This window comes from Oncorhynchus clarkii, chromosome 3, assembly GCF_045791955.1.
Source record: "Oncorhynchus clarkii lewisi isolate Uvic-CL-2024 chromosome 3, UVic_Ocla_1.0, whole genome shotgun sequence".
In the NCBI taxonomy this organism is placed as follows: Eukaryota; Metazoa; Chordata; class Actinopteri; order Salmoniformes; family Salmonidae; genus Oncorhynchus; species Oncorhynchus clarkii.
The window spans coordinates 29758737-29778742 of NC_092149.1; the positions used below are offsets into that span (position 1 = coordinate 29758737).

The following is a 20006-nucleotide window of genomic DNA, read 5'->3' on the forward strand; positions in this document are numbered from 1 at the left end:
TCTGTAACTAGAAGGTACAGGGACATACATAGTTATATCATTGTTAATTCTGTTTTCAAAGAGAACCTAAAAGGGGTAACTGCCTACCGGTAACCACATTTGCTTGGCTTGTTTTAGGGTTGTTACTTTGGTAGGCCTATGATGTCATGTAAAGTGGGAGGACATTGGGAAAGTAGATGCACTACCAAACAGTTCAGAGGAAGAGCTTAACAACAAGACCACTTTCAGGAAACAAGGCATAACAGGACCATGCAGAGCATTAGTAAACAGTTGCATTGCACGACATCCGAGACAGAGGACACGATGACAATCAGAGACACTTATTTTGCACTTCTGGTGCTCTGCTGTGACTGTCATTGTAATCGCCAATCAAACCGAGTGTCATCGCCACTGACACGCTGCATCTTTTATTTTGCTGCTTCACGTCCCAGAATGCCCTTGATGTTTATAGAGAGGAGACGGTCTGAAGCGCCAGGGAGAAGAGTTTCTTCTCATGCTCTAATGTATTCACAAATGGATCTCAAAGAGGTGCTAGATTCGTCTGCACGGCCATGGGTTCTCAGGCTTGTTAAAACCAGACGCTCCTCCGTTTGATGTAATTAGGAACAAACACGTGATGTTGTCCTTGGCTTTGATATCCTACCATGCACAGTTCCCAAGAGGGTCACACGAACACAACGTTCATCTCTACAAACTTGTCTGTTTGAAAAGGGTTTGGCAGGCATGCATTGACAGGCTGTTCCCGATACAGTACACTTGACAGGCTACTTCTGATAGAGAGCTGACATTTCCAGATCACTGCAGAACACGGCTTAGCCAATATGTATTTTTATAATACACTCATGCTGTAATATAAGATGCATATCTTAGCCACGCATATCTTAACCACACATAGAATAACCTAATAGAAAACAAGGAATTATAATAACGCGGTTCATTACCCCATTCTAAAGAGAGAAAATATGCAAGGAGACACTCATTTGCCATCAGGTTAATTATCTGTGTTTCAGAGGCGCTGATGCGTTCACTTTAGGAGATGAATGAATTATGACTCTTATTTACTCAGGTTGAGGGTTTTCTTCACCATCAGAATTAAGTGTCATGCCCCAGGGACTAGATATGGAGTGCAATGTGCAGTAGACGAGTAGCACAGCGCACTACCAGAACAACAACAGCACAGACTGAACAGGGGACAGGATATTTTGGCAATAGCTAAGTCATAATTTCCTTTGTCTTGTTATTATTTATCTTTTACATGATTTACTAATGTGGAACAAAATAAGAGGTTTGCCAGACAGATGAAATAAGTACTGAGAAATTGTGAAGAGGCCAATTACTTTGCTAGTACTATACCACAGCAGAACAGATGCTACATTAAAAAGTACTGTGTGTAAAAACATTTAGTGGACGTTGGATAGTTTGTTTACCGTTGTCGTTGCCCAGGTGGAAGTATCCATCAACGAGAGAGGCCCCGTTGTTGAAGTGCTGGGTCATGTGATCCAGCCAGTTGGCCTCCACCCCTTTGACCCCCTCGTCACGGAGTTGAACCCTCAGCGGTACCTTCCCAGTGTAGTACTTCAGTTGGCCCTCACGGTCAGTTGGGTGGTTGAACAGGGCTAGCAGCTCCACCCCTGAGAACACAGAACACTCCATCTCCGTCGCTATAGATTGTGCTGACATAAAACATGCCACGCAACAGTGATTTATAATGTGACAGAGTTGATACCCCGTACAGAGGTGATTTATGACTCATACCCCACAACGGAGGTGATTAATAACACATAACAGAGTTGACTCGTCATTTTCCCACAATCCCCTACCAAAGGCTTGTGCCTCAATTGAAATGGTCCTCCTTTAATATGGACCAATGCATACACATTTGAATGGACTTTTGTTTTGGCAGCAGCCATTTAAATCATGTGCGGCATAATCTTCTCTTTTTAATGCTAATATCTGCCATCCCCATGTGAACCAGACGGAGGGCCAGAATGTGTTAGACTCCCACGCACACACACACACACACACACACACACTACATCAGAGGGGACCATGGTTCAGTTGCTCTGGTTTTCTGTCAGTCATTCAGTCAGACACCCAGGAAGAATGAATCATTTATAACCATTTCCTTTCTGCCACGTCTGACTGATGTGACAGCTGGCCACCAAATTCCCAAAATATTGTCATTTTCCACTCTTCAAAGCTACAGAATCACAACTGAATGACAAAAAAATGTATCACAACTCTCCCTGCATACGTTGGAGGAACTACAAACTTATTGAAAACCAAGCCAAGTCATTACAACAAAGTCGCTCCACTAATCTTAATTTTTCAATTTTTTTTATTTTGTTATTTTTTTGTTGTTGAATTTTTTTACCCCTTTTTCTCCCCAATTTTGTGGTGTCCAATTGTTGTAGTAGCTACTATCTTGTCTCATCGCTACAACTCCCGTACGGGCTCGGGAGAGACGAAGGTTGAAAGTCATGCGTCCTCCGATACACAACCCAACCAAGCCGCACTGCTTCTTAACACAGCGCACATCCAACCCGGAAGCCAGCCGCACCAATGCACAGGAGGAAACACCGTGCACCTGGCCACCTTGGCTAGCCTACACTGCGCCCAGCCCGCCACAGGAGTCGCTGGTGCGCGATGAGACAAGGACCCCCCTACCGACCAAGCCCTCCCTAACCCGGGCGACGCTAGGCCAATTGTGCGTCGCCCCATGGACCTCCCGGTCGCGGCCGGTTACGACAGAGCCTGAGCGCGAACCCAGGGACTCTGATGGCACAGCTGGCGCTGCAGTACAGCGCCCTTAACCACTGCGCCACCCGGGAGGCCTTAATCTTAATTTTTCTGTTTGTTTCCCACCAAAAAGAGTGAATTTAAAATGAGGCTTTCACATAATATTAAAGTTGATGTATACTCGTTCAAGGCCAGCGGTTCTGAGGGACTGCTATCTTCACCATCCCACTAAATGCTCTGCGTCTGCAATGTGTCACAGACCATTTATCATTTATGCTGACAGAGACCTGGCACTAATGCACCTGATTAAACCAGACAGCTCAATGGGAACGCATTTAAAGATGAGATAATCGTGGTAAAATGTATAACATACATTTTATAACAACACTTAGAACAATTTGTGGCATACGTTATTTCCATTTGACAGCTAGCTTTGTATGCAAATGGTTAAACGTGAGTTACGGTAGAGGTATAACCTGGAGTTGAAGATAATCCAGGGATTCGTACCCATCAGATCCCACACGATGACCACTTCAAAACGCAACTGACTCGGCAATTTTAGCATCAGGGGCCTCAGATATTTTAGGGTCGCCCTTGACTTGCCCTGAGAATTGGATGGCGATAACACACAGTAGGGTGTATTGGCTATTGAGACCTGCCAGGCCACAGTCACATGGAAAATATCAGATGACAGGCCTGCTATGAGACGATACCTTGTGTGGTCCAATCATTTGAGAAAATTGACGACTAACGAGTAAACGAGCGCCTGAAAGCAATTACAACATTCCAAATGGGTCCCTTAAAAAGTCTGGCCTGATGGATGCCTGTCCAAGTGACAAGGTCAGGCCCATAATCCTAACTGATAATGTGTACTGTGCAGAACCACTGTTGAACATGACAGCATCTGTTCTGCTAATCCACCCTCCTCAACACTGATTTAATCAGGACTAACAGTCCCCGGACAGCTTTCTCTGCAACATGATTTTTAGTTGGAGAGTGGTAAGAGGTAACACCAATAATGATGTGTGTGAGTTACCATTGTGATGTTTGTCCAGTCTGTCTTTTTATATACCATCAATTCCTCCTCTCACTCCTGTGATCCCACAGAAATGTTCTCAGCACTAGTTTCTATAACCAATCATTTTAGAGCATGTCAGTTTCATGTCCCAGTTTCACTTCTGACTGTGGGCTTGTGACCCTGTTCCCTATTCTGCTGTCGTTTACTGTACACCTCCAGAATCAGAAGTCAGGAGGATTATAGGGGCAAAGCCACCCAGAACTGAGACTTTGTGTCAATTTCAGCAGTGAGAGCATTAGCGAAGAGGACAAGGGCACTTGGCACATGGTCACACACCATGCTGGCTATGCTGTGGTGGTGGTGTGGACTGTGGAGGTTTGGGGATGAGGGAGGAGGCTGAATGAGGTGGGGGGGGGGATTATCTCACTGCAATACACACTGGAGGGACGCCCAGATGGACCAGGGTGCTGTGTCTACAGGGAGCCAAACATGTGTGGGCGCACACACACACGCACAGAGGGGTGCATTCAACACACACACACACACACACACACACACACACACACACACACACACACACACACACACACACACACACACACACACACAGAGGGGAGCATTCAACACACATGCACATTTTATGACCACGTTTTCCAACTGGGGTTGAAAGAGAATGTGTGTGAGAGAGAAGAGCTGTCCATCTGGTATTCTAAGATGCTGAAATATGCTAATTGAATCCCACTTTATGCTGCACCACAGTGTGAGGAAATTGAAGAACCATTTATGCTGTTTCAAGTTGAATCTTGCCTGGCATACTGTATATGAATCCAATTACATAGTAACAAATAAAAATCTGACAATACTCACCACTGGCTCTCTGAGTGTGACAGCTTGGTTTCTCCTTCAGTTCCACAAAGTTTGTCTTGTTATTGTTGTGTGTCAGTGTGTCTTCCACTATAACATCCTGATCATGATCTTGCTCGCTCTCTGTGGATGGTGTTATGGGAAGAGAAGATCTTCCATCATGGTTGCTTTCCCCTACAGCAGTCTCACTCCCCCCAGTGTCCCTAGTCTGGTCCTCCCCCTCCCCACCCTTACATAAGGAGCCTTGGTCCTCATCGCCCCCAGTGTTCATCGCCTGCTCCTGGGCTCCTGGTTCTCCATTGGTCCGGGGGCTAGTGGGGCTTCGGCTGCTCAGGGAGCCTAGCACGGAACTGGGGCTGGAGTGGAGGGAGAGGGAGGGCGTCTCTGGTTCTCTGGTCTGGGTACCTCGTACCCCACACGGCTCCTGGATGAAGCCCACAAACATGACCCCCTGGTCTGCAGCCTCCTGGATCTGCTGGAGAGACAGATAGCAAAAAACCACCTTAGAGAGATCGGTGGACGACCTGACTTTTACAAATACTATTTAATAATACCAACCATTCATACTGTATGCTCTGTTTATGATGGACTGTCATTTAAGCTCATGTTGGCTAATCATGAGCAAGATCAACGTTGTAGCTAGTGCTCAATGGACTTTCTAAAAAATGTGTGATAACCTTGAAACACAATCTAGAACATAAGCCCACATTTTTAAGTCATACCATTTCCATGGCTATTTTTCCCCCTGAATTTCCCTAATTTACTCCCTATTTTATCAACCAAATGGATTCCAGGGGAACTGTTTATATACCTGGTATTAGCATATAATTATAGAGCCACTCCCCCTCCCTCCACCCCTCTTCCCAGGATCAGCCATTCAAATTGAATTGCATTGGCTCCAGCCCTGGCAGGACTGCATCCCAAATCAAGCATTGCTTTTCCCATTTCATTGTCATCTGGCATTTTATGTCAATATTGGGATTTTCCATCAAAATGAAATTGAAATGTTAACTGTCAAGCAGTGTTAATGATGCCATTCTCCATTCCCATTCGGTCATAAGATCCAGCCAGAGGCTGTACATTCTGCTATCTGCAGCCGGGGTCCAGGAGAATCCAAATCAAATCAGCATGGGTGCCATATCACAGGTTATCCTCTATGAAATTAAATTGTAAAACAGTCACATCGTTTCCTAGCTGCATTGTTTAATATCTATCGAACGTTCGCTCAGCACTTGCATATTTTTATTCCCAGACAAATTGCAAAATGGAATTGCCAAGATGAAAAGAAAAATATTGTATCTCATTTGAGGGTAACGTTGCCAGTCAATGAGGGAGAGGGATCATTTCTACTGTTGTGTGTGTGTGTGTGTTAACTCAGGTGTGAAGGTAATGGATAGCCTTTGAAATGGTCAGGATTGAATGGAGACTCACACTACTGTGTATTGCACGTGCTCAGGTCAGAGAAACAGGTAAACGTCCTGTTTCTGTTACATTGCTATTTATAATGACAAGTCTCTCTGCTTTTAATAGACGTCTGTGATATCTCCTAATATGATATGGTCATGGCCATCAGCTTGCTTGAGAAGGAGAGCATGCCTCTGTAAAGACTTTCACATTCCAGTTCTCCATAGGCTACATATTTCCTATTTTCCAGATATTAGAGCGAGTGCTCCAGGAGCCGAGAGTTTGAAGGTTCGAATGAAACTGTGGTTCTCAGGCGACTGGCCGGCTGAACTGATAACCCATTTCCACTCACCAATGTTTTATTAAAACTAAGGGCTGTCTCGTCTACTGGCTGTGGAAAGCAAGTCAAGATAAAGACAACAAAGATGTTTTTGCCCACAGAGTCTTTAGGACCTATAGGCTGGTCAGTTGTGTCCGTGATCGGAGTCCACTATACCCTTTTCACGCTATCCTGCCACCCGAACAAAACTGTGCCAACTTAACATTTTCGTTCACATCGATGTCCTTTCCAGCACAGTTGTGGATGCCTAACCACTAACCTGGCCAGCTCAGTACAGCTTGGCTTGGCTCAGCTCGTCTCAATGGTATAACAGGGCCTTATCTGAGGCTCACCTTCTTGACATAGCCCTGGATGAGCTCAGGGGTGGGCACCTGGTCAGTAGACAGACACTGCTCCAGCTGCAGACGGTAGGGAGCACAGCTCGACTGGCTCTTCTCCAACCTGCAGTAGCAGCCCGCACAGCAGGAGAGAGAGGAGCAACACATTTCAGCCACAGTCATTTCAGTCTTACAAGATACAGACATACACCACATTCAGTAATACATATCTGAAATGGTTGCACATTGAAATCCTTGGAAATTAAGTATTTATGGATTGATGCAAAGAATGTATGCACATCCATATTAATAAATCACATATGAGCCATGTTAATGTAATTGTTGGCCTGTATGACAAAAAAAGAAGCACTTAACGTAGACACAAATCAGGATTGAAAGGGGCACATTAGGGTCCGATAGGAAACTCAATGAAATACAAATCTGGTCGTGTTTTTCCACTTATCAGTATCGTAGGTGGATGGAATCTATTTATATGTATTTTTCTATTTTCTCTGGAGGAAATCCTACAGTTAGCCCTGGGGGAGGCCAATGCCCCAGCTTCCATCGCTCTGCTTCACCTCTCATCCTGTTGACAACACGGATGGGGCCCTTCCACCCTCGCCACAGCATGTGTGTGTGTGTGTAATGAGACTTTAAACATTATCACATGCAGCCCAGACCTAGCTCGCTCTCTCTGTCACACGGACTTCACAACACAGCGGGAACCGGAGTCATCTCTCACAGTCAACAACAACCCTACAGAATTCAGACGTCACTGTCACGCCAGTCCCCCATCATTATTCAACTTATCCCAGATCAAATGTCAGTGGCAAACTGTGTCAAGGAAAATCTGCACATTGGATGCTCTGAATCAGGTAGAGGTTTTTGCAAACTTGCTGTGAATTGCACAGTACCGTGAAGCCTCAACATAAAAGGAAAACCTGCTGAATTCTTGCTGTTCGTTTTTCCACGTTCTGTTATTGGAAATCAAGAAAAGCAGATTGGATCTGTAAACCTGAGGAGGGCTCAAATCCATAAAGGACAAATGGGAGAAAAGTACATTCAAAATGTCTCCCATCGCCTCCCTAGAGGCACGGACTTCTTTAAAAAAAATCACCTGCAGTCCATTTTCTCGGTGTGAAACAGGTAACTTGCATTCAACCCCACAGCTCTGCTGTCAACCACCAGGCCACATGTGGCTAGAGTAAGTGTCAAACGCATGCCTGGCTCCAGCCTGCAGCTGGCCTGACTGCAGCCTCCTCCTGGGTGTACGTCTGCTGGACTTCCCACTCTCTATGCAGACTGCTGCTGCTATCTATTCAGCTGCACTGTCAGTCAGGTTCAACCGTTCAAGGTTCTGTGTCCCGGACCACAGGGTGTATTAAAGGCACAGTCTGGGATTTGGAATCTGGTTGATGGTTATTTTAATTCTTGATATGGTGGGGCGTGTTGGAAGTTTGTTGAATCCCAGAATGTAGCTTTAAACCCAGAAGCCCCCACATTGGGCGCCAAAATTGCAATTCAAAAACCACAATCTCCGTGACAACGGCTCGGTTAGGATCCACCATCGAACCTGTGATTAGCAATCTTTCATCCCTGGCCTTTAATAATAGAGCACATTTTTTCTAATGTCAGCTTTCACAGAGTCATGAATAATTTCATTGGACGAATGCCCTCTAATGGTTTCTGGTCCGTGCAGCTCTCTCCCCGTGCGCATGTGAATTCTACAATTATCCAATAGATGATGAATATATCCCATCAGACATTGCCTGCTGAACTGTAACCCGGCTACGCTGCAACCAAATTGAACATTGGGAAATTTGACAGTTGACATTTAAAAATTAAAATGGTCCTATCCATTCTCTCTGTTCCGTAAGATTTGAGCAGGTTACCACGGTCACCGGCGACAAATCACAGTCAGAGAAAACAGGCTTTTAAAGTTATGGCCTACTTAAAGATGCACTCCAGGATCTTAAGCACAACAAATTCAGAACGTATGGTACAAATTGGATTGAAAAAAAACAACATTTGCAGGACATAAAATAGCATACAAAATGAATGATGTACTGTAGTACACAATTTGATGACATAGTACACAAATAAAGGGGACCACTTTTGGCTCATGAGCTCCACTTTCAAAACTACCGGCTGAAATTATACAAAAGTTTGAGAGTGTATCTTGAACCGAATAGCAGTTCCAGGTGAGTGTTTAACATGAACAATACTGGCTCCCAGCTCTATATAAGCTACCTGCCCCTGTGTAATTCCTGGCTCTAGAAGCTTCTGCAATGTCACACTACTGTGCAGCTATATCCTTGTTCACTGATGCTTTACAATTGAGGCTAATACTGTAGAAAATTGGCTGGGATTGTATCCAAAGAGACATGGTGTGCATACTAAACACAGCACATCCAGCTGCTGCTAAGCTTAGCCTAGCTGCTGTTCTTGTTCTGGTCCCTGTTCCATCTCTCTCTCACACACACACACACACACACACACACACACACACACACACACACACACACAATCTCTCCCCCTCTGTCTGTCTCTCCGTCTGTCTGTCTCCAGCTGACGCATAGCGCACTGCAGAGCGAAGAAGACACTTTTGGGTCTGTTTGCTTTGGGAGAGTGATGAATGGTTGTGCTGTCATCTGCAGTTTTGGCTCCCTGATTCAAGGGACTGACAAGGGAATAGGAAAGGAAGATGCTACCTGGTTGATAAAAAAAAAAATATTATACCCCCCCCCCCTCCCACGGGCTGGTGCTGATGCGAGCAGCCGTTTCCACGGTGACAGACGCTGTGATAAAGCAGGACGGTTTGGCCGGAGCCATCAAAGGATGGCAGCCCTATCCTCTTTCTAACTCCTGCTCTTTCACACTCCAGCTGTGATCTTGTTTTCGCTCTCTATTGCTTTCTATTCTTCTCCTCATATTCTCTTTTTTCCTCCAGAGGAAGGCAACCATGTCGGTGTGTAAAAACCCCATGCTGCTGCCCATTCATCCATCCCTTTTCATACAGAATCAATATTTATGTGCTACCAGCATAGGATTAGGATCTGGAACTTGTTTGTGAGTGGTTTTTGTGTAGAGACAGTGGGAGAGAGGTGTGATGAATTTCCCTAGATCCTAGGAGCTCATTAAATGGGGCACAGGCTGTCTTTAGAAAGAAGGCAAGAGCTACATGAGTGGATGGATTGTTGTGCTTTACAACTAACTAAACCCTCCACCTGTACCAGCCAAATGGTTTGATCCTTTCAAGACAACACTAGGCAACCAGGAAGCGCTAAACAAGAACAACAGGCAAGGAGCCTAAACCCCAAAAATACTGAGGAATGTGCAGGAATTATTTGTCCATGTTTGGAATGACTCGAGGTGAATTCCTGGATCATAATTCAACGAGGGGAGAGTCCGGGGATTTATGGAGTCTGGCGTCACTGTCCGACCCCAGGGCTCTGGATCCACAAGAGAGAACAGACCAGGCCATAAAACACTGTTAAGAGGGGAGGGTGAGAGGTTTAACTGCTGCCCCTCTAACCGCTCTGTGGGGAAAGTGACTAGTGATTGTCTGGTTCTACTTCACACAGGCAGTCATTCCCAGAGACAGAACTGTATGTGGCCTAACACACTCGGTAAACACACATGAAACCGCTGTTCTTCATAGCAGCCAGCTGGTAGAACACGGGCCACGCGAGGCACGCCAGCCAGGGCTTCAGCCGGAAACCACCACCACCAGCCTCACCCCGCCATGCCCTTCACATAAAACCATACCCTGATCCAACCTACCTCTCACCCAGGGTTTGCAACACTGACAGGGGCCATGGAGGAGGGCAGATGTGGGGTGCAGCTGTGACTTTGGCCCATTCCACATGTTGGCCCAGAGCATCAAAAGCTTGGAAAGAGATTATTTGGTTCCTAACGTCCAAAACAACAGCCCTGTGACAGCTAGCCCAAAACAACAGCCCTGTGACAGCTAGCCCAAAACAACAGCCCTGTGACAGCTATCCCAAAACAACCTCTGTAATACCAATGTCTACATCCATGTGGTAATATACATATTACGTAATGTCAAAGATGACGTAAACACAAGTGAATTGACCCTGGATAAGGCTTATGTTAATTATGTCAATGTAGGTGCTCTGAATAAGTGCAATGTGTATATACCCGTACCCATCATCGAGTCGGATCAGCACGGCCCTGTAGAGCTGGTGCTGGGGGCTGACTGCGTTGGAACCACAGGGATGAATGAAGGGGTGAACGGCAACCAGGGAGAAGCCCTGCTGGTACAGGTCCTGGAGCTGGGCTGGGAGCTCCCGCACAGACGAAAGACACAGTGTAGATGAGCCATCTGAAAGACAGGGAACGAGACAAGGTACAGTTTCTGAAGAACATGTGTGTGATTGGTTCAGGTGTTTTGTCATGGTAGTGATAGTAATGACTGCGATAGTAGTATTAGTCCAGTCCAGTCCAGTGAATGATACTCAAATTCAGCTAAACGTGATAAACAGAGAGGAGATTCAGCAACTTTTGGAGGACAATGGAATTCAGTAAATAAAAGTTTCTTTATTGTTAAAAGTAGAACCAAAGCGTTTCGGCTTTAAAACACACACAGGGAATTATCATGTACCATCAAGAAAAGTCTTACAAAAAGGTTACATTCAAATGGAATCTAGTTGAACTCATCCATAACCAGGTCAAATAGAGAAACAGAGAGAGGTCAACCCTATTGCCAAACAGAAAACATCCCTATCAAACGTCATAATACTTTACTGCAGTACAACAACCCAAACGTAAGCAGGACCGGATGTCAGTGTTGATCCACGGGAACATTTTCAGTTTGTTTTGGCAATTAGCATCATGCCTTTGGCTAAGGCTCCCTGGTCTGAGAGTTAATAAGACAGGATAGAAATCCAATCAAAGCTGATTGTTTAGCTCTATGACACGAGACACTTTCTGAGGAGAGCTTTGATGCCTTCTCGACAGGGCTTAACCTCCCAATAGGAGTGGTGAAGACAGACGCTTGGAATGAACAAGATAGTAGACTCGCTGAGTGACCAGATATTTTGACGTGGGGGGATAAGGAAGGGGGGGGGGTTCTCTTCTTTTTTCGTTAAGCCTAGTCGTATCAGCACAATCCAAGCAGCTCAGCCAAGCCATCCACGGCTCCCAGAATGCACTGTGAGGCGACATTTAAAGCGGTCCAAACAGCTGGCCCGCGTGGGAAACAGTCAAGACAAAGAGCAGGATGGAGGGAAGAAGGAGGAGAGGAGGGGTGCAGAGTCTGGTTGTCTGTCTGTTTGATCTGTCACATGTGAAACAAGTTGTGGGAATGCCACTGCTGGTAATTGGAATCAGTGCGGCATAAAAGTGGGAAGAAAAAGGCAAAGTCCATGGGAACGTCGGGAACGGAAAGTATATGAGAGGTCACGGTCAGGTCAGGGAAGGATCATTTGGTCATAGAGAAATATTCACAGCTTCATATCACTGCAGAATACATAGGCAAGGAAATGCTAAGGACAATATTAGCGTAACTCTCACTGTAGCATTTGTGGTTGAATCGATGGTGGTATATACACGGGTTCACTCAAATGAAATGATGAAGTTACGGTGTTTTCCCAGTCAAACTACAAATCAAAAAGACTTACTGTGCCTGTTTCTATTTGCCAATTCCTTTGGTTGATAGATTTTACTTTTAACTGTGCATGTCTGTGAATTAATATAATAACTCAATTGTTCTACCAGTCTATAGTACACCACTGTAACACAATAGTATGTCTTACAATACATCAGGGCTTCCCCAAACTCCGTCCTGAATAACCAAGTCCTCATCAAGCTTTGATTATTTGAATCTGCTCTGTAGTGCGAGGGCAAAAAAATGAAACGTGCACCCGGGGGGCCCCGGGCCCGAGTTTGGGAAACCCTGCAGTAAATCACCAGTACAACAATAGAGGAAAGGGGAGTAATGGAGCAAGCCTTGCATTGCCAACCAGGAAACAGCAGCATTGTGGAGGAGATGAAAGCTGATTCAGTGAGGATCTGAAGTCTCTCCTGGGCATGGAACCAGAGGTCCATTGTGAAACAGCTCCAAAAAAAGCCTCTGTCCCCTCAGGCCAGTAACTGGTTGGCTAAAAATATCCACACATTTTCTCAATCACACTCTGTCCTACGCCAAAATACAGGAGCTCCCAGAGTTAAAAGGCATGACAGGGAAAAGAAATAGGCCACCCTCTCAAAATGTGTGGAAAATCATATTTTTTCTGCCCTACTGCCGTTGGAAATGTAATTAATCCTTCTGTGATTTTATTTTCCTGTTTTGGTGATTCACAAACTCTTTGCCCTTTCCCTTGAGGCTTGGTTCTGTGCTGTGCATGTATGCCAGGTCTGTGAGATGTAATAACGTGACTAGAATTCTCTCTGCTTTCTTTCTGAACACTCCATTAAGATGAGTAAATATAGAATATGGTTTTCATTAAGAGCCAATGGAAACCCACCCATAGGGGTCTTCTTAAGTTGCCATTAATCGCTATAAGAGCTGCTCCTGAAATCTAATCCAAAAGCCTTTATACGGGGACCAACCAATATGTATATTTATCATTCAAACATCTCTTTCAAGCCTAATGCAGGGTAATGCAAGGTCTCACAAAAACGTGTGATGAGGTGAGAGCGTTTATTTGGCGATAAGACCCTGTTATCCATATTTTAAAAATCGCTTTTTTAGGTAGAGAAATTCAGATTTGATTCTGTGCAGTATATGTATGCATGCATGTATGTATGTATGTATGTATATACAGTTGAAGTCATAGGTTTACATACACTTAGGTTGGAGTCATTAAAAAACTCATTTTTCAACCACTCCACAAATTTCTTGTTAAACAAACTATAGTTTTGGCGAGTTGGTTAGGACATCTACTTTGTGCATGACACAAGTAACAAGACAGATTATTTCACTTATAATTCACTGTATCACAATTCCAGTGGGTCAGAAGTTTACATACACTAAGTTGAAAATTCCAGAAAATTATGTCATGGCTTCTGATAGGCTAATTGACATAATTTGAATCAATTGGAGGTGTACCTGTGGATGTATTTCAAGGACTACCTTCAAACTCAGTGCCTCTTTGCTTGACATGGGAAAATCAAAAGAAATCAGCCAAGACCTCAGAAAAAACATTGTAGACCTCCACAAGTCTGGTTCATCCTTGGGAACAATTTTCAAACACCTGAAGGTACCACGTTCATCTGTACAAACAATAGTACGCAAGTATAAACACCATGGGACCACGCAGCCATCATACAGCTCAGGAAGGAGACGCCTTCTGTCTTCTAGAGATGAGCGTACTTTGGTGCGAAAAGTGCAAATCAATCCCAGAACAACAGCAGAGGACCTTGTGAAGATACTGGAGGAAACAAACGGGTACAAAATTATCTATATCCACAGTAAAACGAGTCCTACATTGACATAACCTGAAAGGCCGCTCAGCAAGGAAGAAGCCACTGCTCCAAATCCGCCATAAAAAAGCCAGACTACAGTTTGTAACTGCACATGGGGACAAAGATCGTACTTTTTGGACAAATGTCCTCTTGTCTGATGAAACAAAAATAGAACTGGTTGGCCATAATGACCATCGTATGTTTGGAGGAAAAAGCGGGATGCTTGCAAGCCAAAGAACACCATCACAACCGTGAAGCAAGGGGTGACAGCATCATGTTGTGGGGGTGCTTTGCTGCTGGAGGGACTGGTGCACTTCACAAAATAGATGGAATCATGAGGAGGGAAATTATGTGGATATATTGAAGCAACATCTCAAGACATCAGTCAGGAAGTTAAAGCTTGGTCGCAAATTGGTCTTCCAAATGGACAATGACCCCAAGCATACTTCCAAAGTTGTGGCAAAATGGCCTAAGGACAACAAAGTCAAGGTATTGGAGTGGTCATCCCAAAGCCCTGACCTCAATCCACTAGATAATTTGTGGGTAGAACTGAAAAAGCGTGTGCGAGCAATAAGGCCTACAAACCTGACTTAGTTACACCAGCTCTGTCAGGAGGAATGGGCCAAAATTCACCCAACTTATTGTGGGAAGCTTGTGGAAGGCTACCCGAAACATTTGATCCAAGTTAAACCAAGGCAATGCTACCAAATACTAGTTGAGTGTATGTAAACTTCTGACCCACTGGGAATGTGATGAAAGAAATAAAGCTGAAATAAATAATTCTCTCTACTATTATTCTGACATTTAACATTCTTAAAATAAAGTGGTGATCCTAACTGACCTAAAACAGGGACTTTTTACTAGGATTAAATGTCAGGAATTGTGAAAAACTGAGTTTTTAAATGTATTTGTCCAAGGTAAACTTAAACTCTTTTTTTCACAAAACTGCAAATGCATTTTGCCCCCCAGGATAGGGAGGAAGATGGTGAGAGAAGCAAAAAAATCCTCAAGAATCACTGTGAAAGAATTGCAGGCCTTGGTGGCGTCTTGGGGTCACCAGGTTTCAAAAAGCACCATCAGATGCCACCTCCACATCCACAGGCTCTTTGGAAGGGTTTCCAGAAGAAAGCCCTTTCTGACCATAAGACACAGACGCAAGGGCTTGGAGTTTGCCAAACGTCATTTCAATTATGACTGGAAGAAGGTGCCCTAGTCAGATGAGGCCAAAATTGAACGTTTTGGTCAGATACAGCATCGCCATGTTTGGCGTCAAAACAGAGATGCATACAAGGAGAGGCACCCCATACCCATGGTGAAAGATGGTGGAGGGTCAGTGATGTTTTGGGGCGGTTTTAATTCCAGGGGCACACTGGTTAAGATTGTTGGCTAAATGAATTCCACCAAGTATCAGGCAATTTTGGCTGACAATCTGGTTGCCTCTGCCAGAAGGCTGGGACTTGGCCGTAGGTGGACTTTCCAAAAAGACAATGACCCAAAACATACCTCAAGATCCACACAGAAATGGTTCTGTGACAACAAAATCAATATTCTGCCATGGCCATCTCAGTTGCCGGACCTCAATCCAATCGAAAACCTGTGGGCAGAGTTGAAGAGGGCAGTTGATAAGCGCAAACCCAAGAATATGAAGGATCTGCATAGAGGAATGGTCCAAAATCCCTCCAAATGTGTTCCTTGACCTTGTCAAACATTACAGGAAAAGACTCCATGCTGTTATCCTTGCCAGAGGTGGTTGTACTAAATGAGGAGTGCCAATAATTATGAAACCTTGATTTTGGTGAAATGTATTTTGAATTAAATAATTGTATGATTTTGGTTGGTTCCATTGAAACATGAATAAAGTACAGTATTTCTCACATGTTGGTATTTTGAGTTTATCTCTATAATTATATTGTTTATATTTTTTTAAGTATGTGCATTGCCAGTCAGGGGTGCCAGTAATTTTGGAGCACACTGTATATATCTCAAGTCAATGTTTGTGTTTAATATCGTAAATGTGAGGGCCCTTGTTTGAAAAGCCCATAGGCAGACTGAGGCTGTCTGGTTAACGTTATCAACAAATAGGAAACCAATTACTTTTCCCTTTTTTGTTTACCCAGAATTTATTTTAACTTACAATAACAGAAAGAAAAAAATAATCGTACCTTGACAAATAATGAAAGAAAAGGCTCCTGGCTGACAGCCAATAAATTGGTTTTCTGGAAAATTCTGTAGGCACAGAGCCAAACCAAAAAAAGACTCCCATTTAATAATGAGGAGAAAAAAAATCGTTTTTTTAAATGATCTGCTTCTCCAGGTTATGTTCACACACAGGCCATATTAGGTGAAAATAAGTTTAACTGTTGGATACTATTTAGAAAAAGTAATTTGTTTAGTTGACCTTCTTTACATGGCAACTGCCTGACATTGACCACATGAATGCATTTTCTTGCGTGTGAGAGTCATCCTCAAGAACAGGATGGATGGTTTCAAATACTTTTCAATCATCTTGGTCCTACTACACAACACATTATAGTGATATACAGTGCTTTCGGAAAGTATTCAGACCCCTTGACTTATTCTAAAATGTATTCAATTAAATAAAAATCCTCATCAATCTACACAATCTACACAATCCCCACAATGACCAAGCGAAAAACATTTTTTATAAATCTTTGCAAATTTATAATAAAAAATAGTATTCAGACCCGTTGCTATGAAGCTTGAAATTGAGCTCAGGTGCATCCTGTTTCCATTGATCATCCTTGAGATGTTTCTACAACTTGATTGGACTCCACCTGTGATAAATTCAATTGATTGGACATGATTTGGAAAGGCACACACCTATCCATATAAGGTCCCACAGTTGACAGTGAATGTCAGAGCAAAAACCAAGCCATGAGGTCGAAGGAATTGTCCGTAGAGCTCCGAGACAGGATTGTGTCGAGGCACAGATCTGGGAAAGGTTAGCAAAACATTTCTGCAGCATTGAAGGTCCCCAAGTGGCATCCATCATTCTTAAATTGAAGAAGTTTGGAACAACCAAGACTCCTCCTAGAGCTGGCCGCCTGGCCAAAATGAGCAATCGGGGGAGAAGGGCCTAGGTCAGGGAGGTGACCAAGAACCCATTGGCCACTATGACAGAGCTTCAGAGTTCCTCTGTGGAGATGGTTGTCCTTCTGGAAGGTTCTCCCATCTCTGCGGCACTCCACCAATCAGGCCTTTATGGTAGAGTGGCCAGATGGAAGCCACTCCTCAGTAAACGGGACATGACAGCCCGCATGGAGTTTGCAAAAAGGCACCTAAAGGACTCTCAGATCATGAGAAACAAGATTCTCTGGTCTGATGAAACCAAGATTGAACTCTATGGCCTGAATGCCAAGCGTCACGTCTGGAGGAACGTGGCACCATTCCTACGGTGAAGCATGGGGGTGGCAGCATAATGCTGTGGGGATGTTTTTCAGCGGAAGTTTCACCTGGGCTGTACGTTTCACCTGGGCTGTATGTTTCACCTGGGTAGTATGTTTCACCTGGGTTGTACGTTTCACCTGGGCTGTACGTTTCACCTGGGCTGTATGTTTCACCTGGGCTGTATGTTTCACCTGGGCTGTATGTTTCACCTGGGCATCCACACCCCTAGACTTTTTCACACTTTGTTGTCTTACAGCCTGAATGTTAAATTACTTAAATTTAGATTTTGTGTCACTGGCCCACACACAAAACCCCATAATGTCAAAGTGGAATTACCTGTAAGGTCCCTCAGTCGAGCAGTGAATTTCAAACACAGATTCAACCACAAAGACCAGGGAGGTTTTCCAATGCTTGGCAAACAAGGGCGTATAGTGGTAGATGGGTAAAAAAAAAAAGAAGCAGACATTGAATATCCCTTTGAGCATGGTGAAGTTATTAATTACACTTTGGATGGTGTATCAATACACCCAGTCACTGCAAAGATACAGGCGTCCTTCCTAACTCAGTTGCCGGAGAGGAAGGAAACAGCTCAGGGATTTCACAATGAAGCCAATGGTGACTAAAACAGTTACAGAGTTTAATGGCTGTGATAGAAAACTGAGGATGGATCAACAACATTGTAGTAACACTGTCATGACCCATATATTTACACCTGGTGTGACATACAGTATATTGCGTTATTTTATGGCTGGTTATGACACCTACATAAGAGTTTCAAAACCCACATAAATTCAAATGTATTTTTTCCCTGCCAAGACGTTTCCTTTTGTTTGAAAGTTTGTTTCTTACATCCTCTGTTGTTGTAATGAATATTTTAAGTGTTTTTACACTTTATTTCACTATCAAGAAGTAGTATGACCATCCTGTGTCACTTTAGTTGGACTAAGAAAATACACTTTATGACACTGTCATCATAATCGTCAGTCATCAGTCAAAAAGAGGGTGTCTTGTCCTGCTCCTGAAATCTGCCCCTGCATTCATCCCCGTTATCAGCAACATACTATTGGGGTAGGTGCATATCTGACATCAATGTGTGCGCAATTACAATGATAATTCAATATGGTCAATTTCAGAAAATATTCTATAAAAATACTGTTGACATGTAGGCAATGGTGTAATGGAATATTTTGCCTTGTGTGGTAGGTTTTTTGTGTTTTGACACTTATGTAGGGGTCATAACCAGCCATAAAATAACGCAATATGTCACAACAGGTCTTAATATATCATGACAGTGTTATGACTATATTGTGTGTTATGACTCTAGGTGTCAAGTAAAGTGATACCAAAATAGCTGTCTAGAATTTCTTATTTTATTATGTGCAAATATTGTACAATCCAGGTGTGCAAAGCTCTTAGAGAGACCTACCCAGAAAGACTAATCACTGACAAAAGTGATTCTAACATATATGGACTCTGGGGTGTGAATACTTATGTAAATTAGATATTCCTGAATTTCATCATCAATAAATTAGCAAACATTTCTAAAAACATGTTTTTACTTTGTCATTATGGGGTATTGTGTGTAGATAAATATTTAATCCATTTTGAATTCAGGATGTAACGCACCAAAATGTGGAATAAGTCAAGGGGTATGAATAACTTTTTGATGGCACTGTAAATGTAACATATTATACAACGGTGGGTCTAATCCTGAATGCTGATGGGTTAAAACCGCATTCCAGCCGATGTCTATCCACAAGTTACCACAGACTAAATCTATGATGTAATCTGTGATGTGATCTAACATTTAGATTTCAACAGTGGAGATTTGTATAAACCTTGCTGTCAATCTCTCCAACATTTGCAACATTGTTTCAATATTCAAATTCGATCTCCAGCTGTCCCATAGTAAAGAACGTGTCAGGAGTCAGGATGAGACAGACAGGAAGGCAGCTTTTCTCAGCCAGTCAAAATCACGAATCAGCATAATTTGTATGGATATATACAAAGAACTATCAATCGAAAACAGGTCAAATGAAATGAAGTGCAGCTAGTTCGAAGTCTTTCCAGCTCCAGTTTGAATTGATTGTGTTAGATGTGTCATTCTCCCTCTACCATCAGTTCCATGTAAGCACCGTTGAGCCCGGCTATTGCACTTCCATCAGTCAATGTGTAAAAAAATAAATGAGTATATAAGAAATGAATAAGCTGAGAGATTTGAGCGTGTGGGCTCCACCGACACTCGGTACTCTGCCGCTGGGGGACATAGTTCAATACGATTTGTATGATCCTTGAGTGGGGGAAAAATAGACCCGGAATAAATGAGCTATTAGTACTCAGGGAAAAGTGAAACATGCTATCTGCTGCTCAGCATCATTTTCCCTCATCACAATTAAAGCGCTGTTTATTTTCCTACCACACTAAGAACTCATTTTGCTTCTGGACTATATCATATTCAAACAACTTGAAGATTATAATGTCATTCAAC

General features: G+C 43.5%; 1 protein-coding gene across 1 annotated transcript in view; it reads right to left on the reverse strand.

Moving 5' to 3' along the window:
* LOC139392759 (raftlin-like) overlaps positions 1-20006 on the reverse strand; it is a 60564-nt gene that overhangs the window by 20004 nt on the left and 20554 nt on the right. The window contains exons 3-6 of the mRNA XM_071141008.1: positions 10850-11027; positions 6698-6806; positions 4625-5096; positions 1428-1631 (exon numbers count right to left, since the gene is read on the reverse strand). Coding sequence (XP_070997109.1) covers positions 1428-1631; positions 4625-5096; positions 6698-6806; positions 10850-11027 — 963 coding nt within the window. The remainder of the gene's footprint in view (positions 1-1427; positions 1632-4624; positions 5097-6697; positions 6807-10849; positions 11028-20006) is intronic.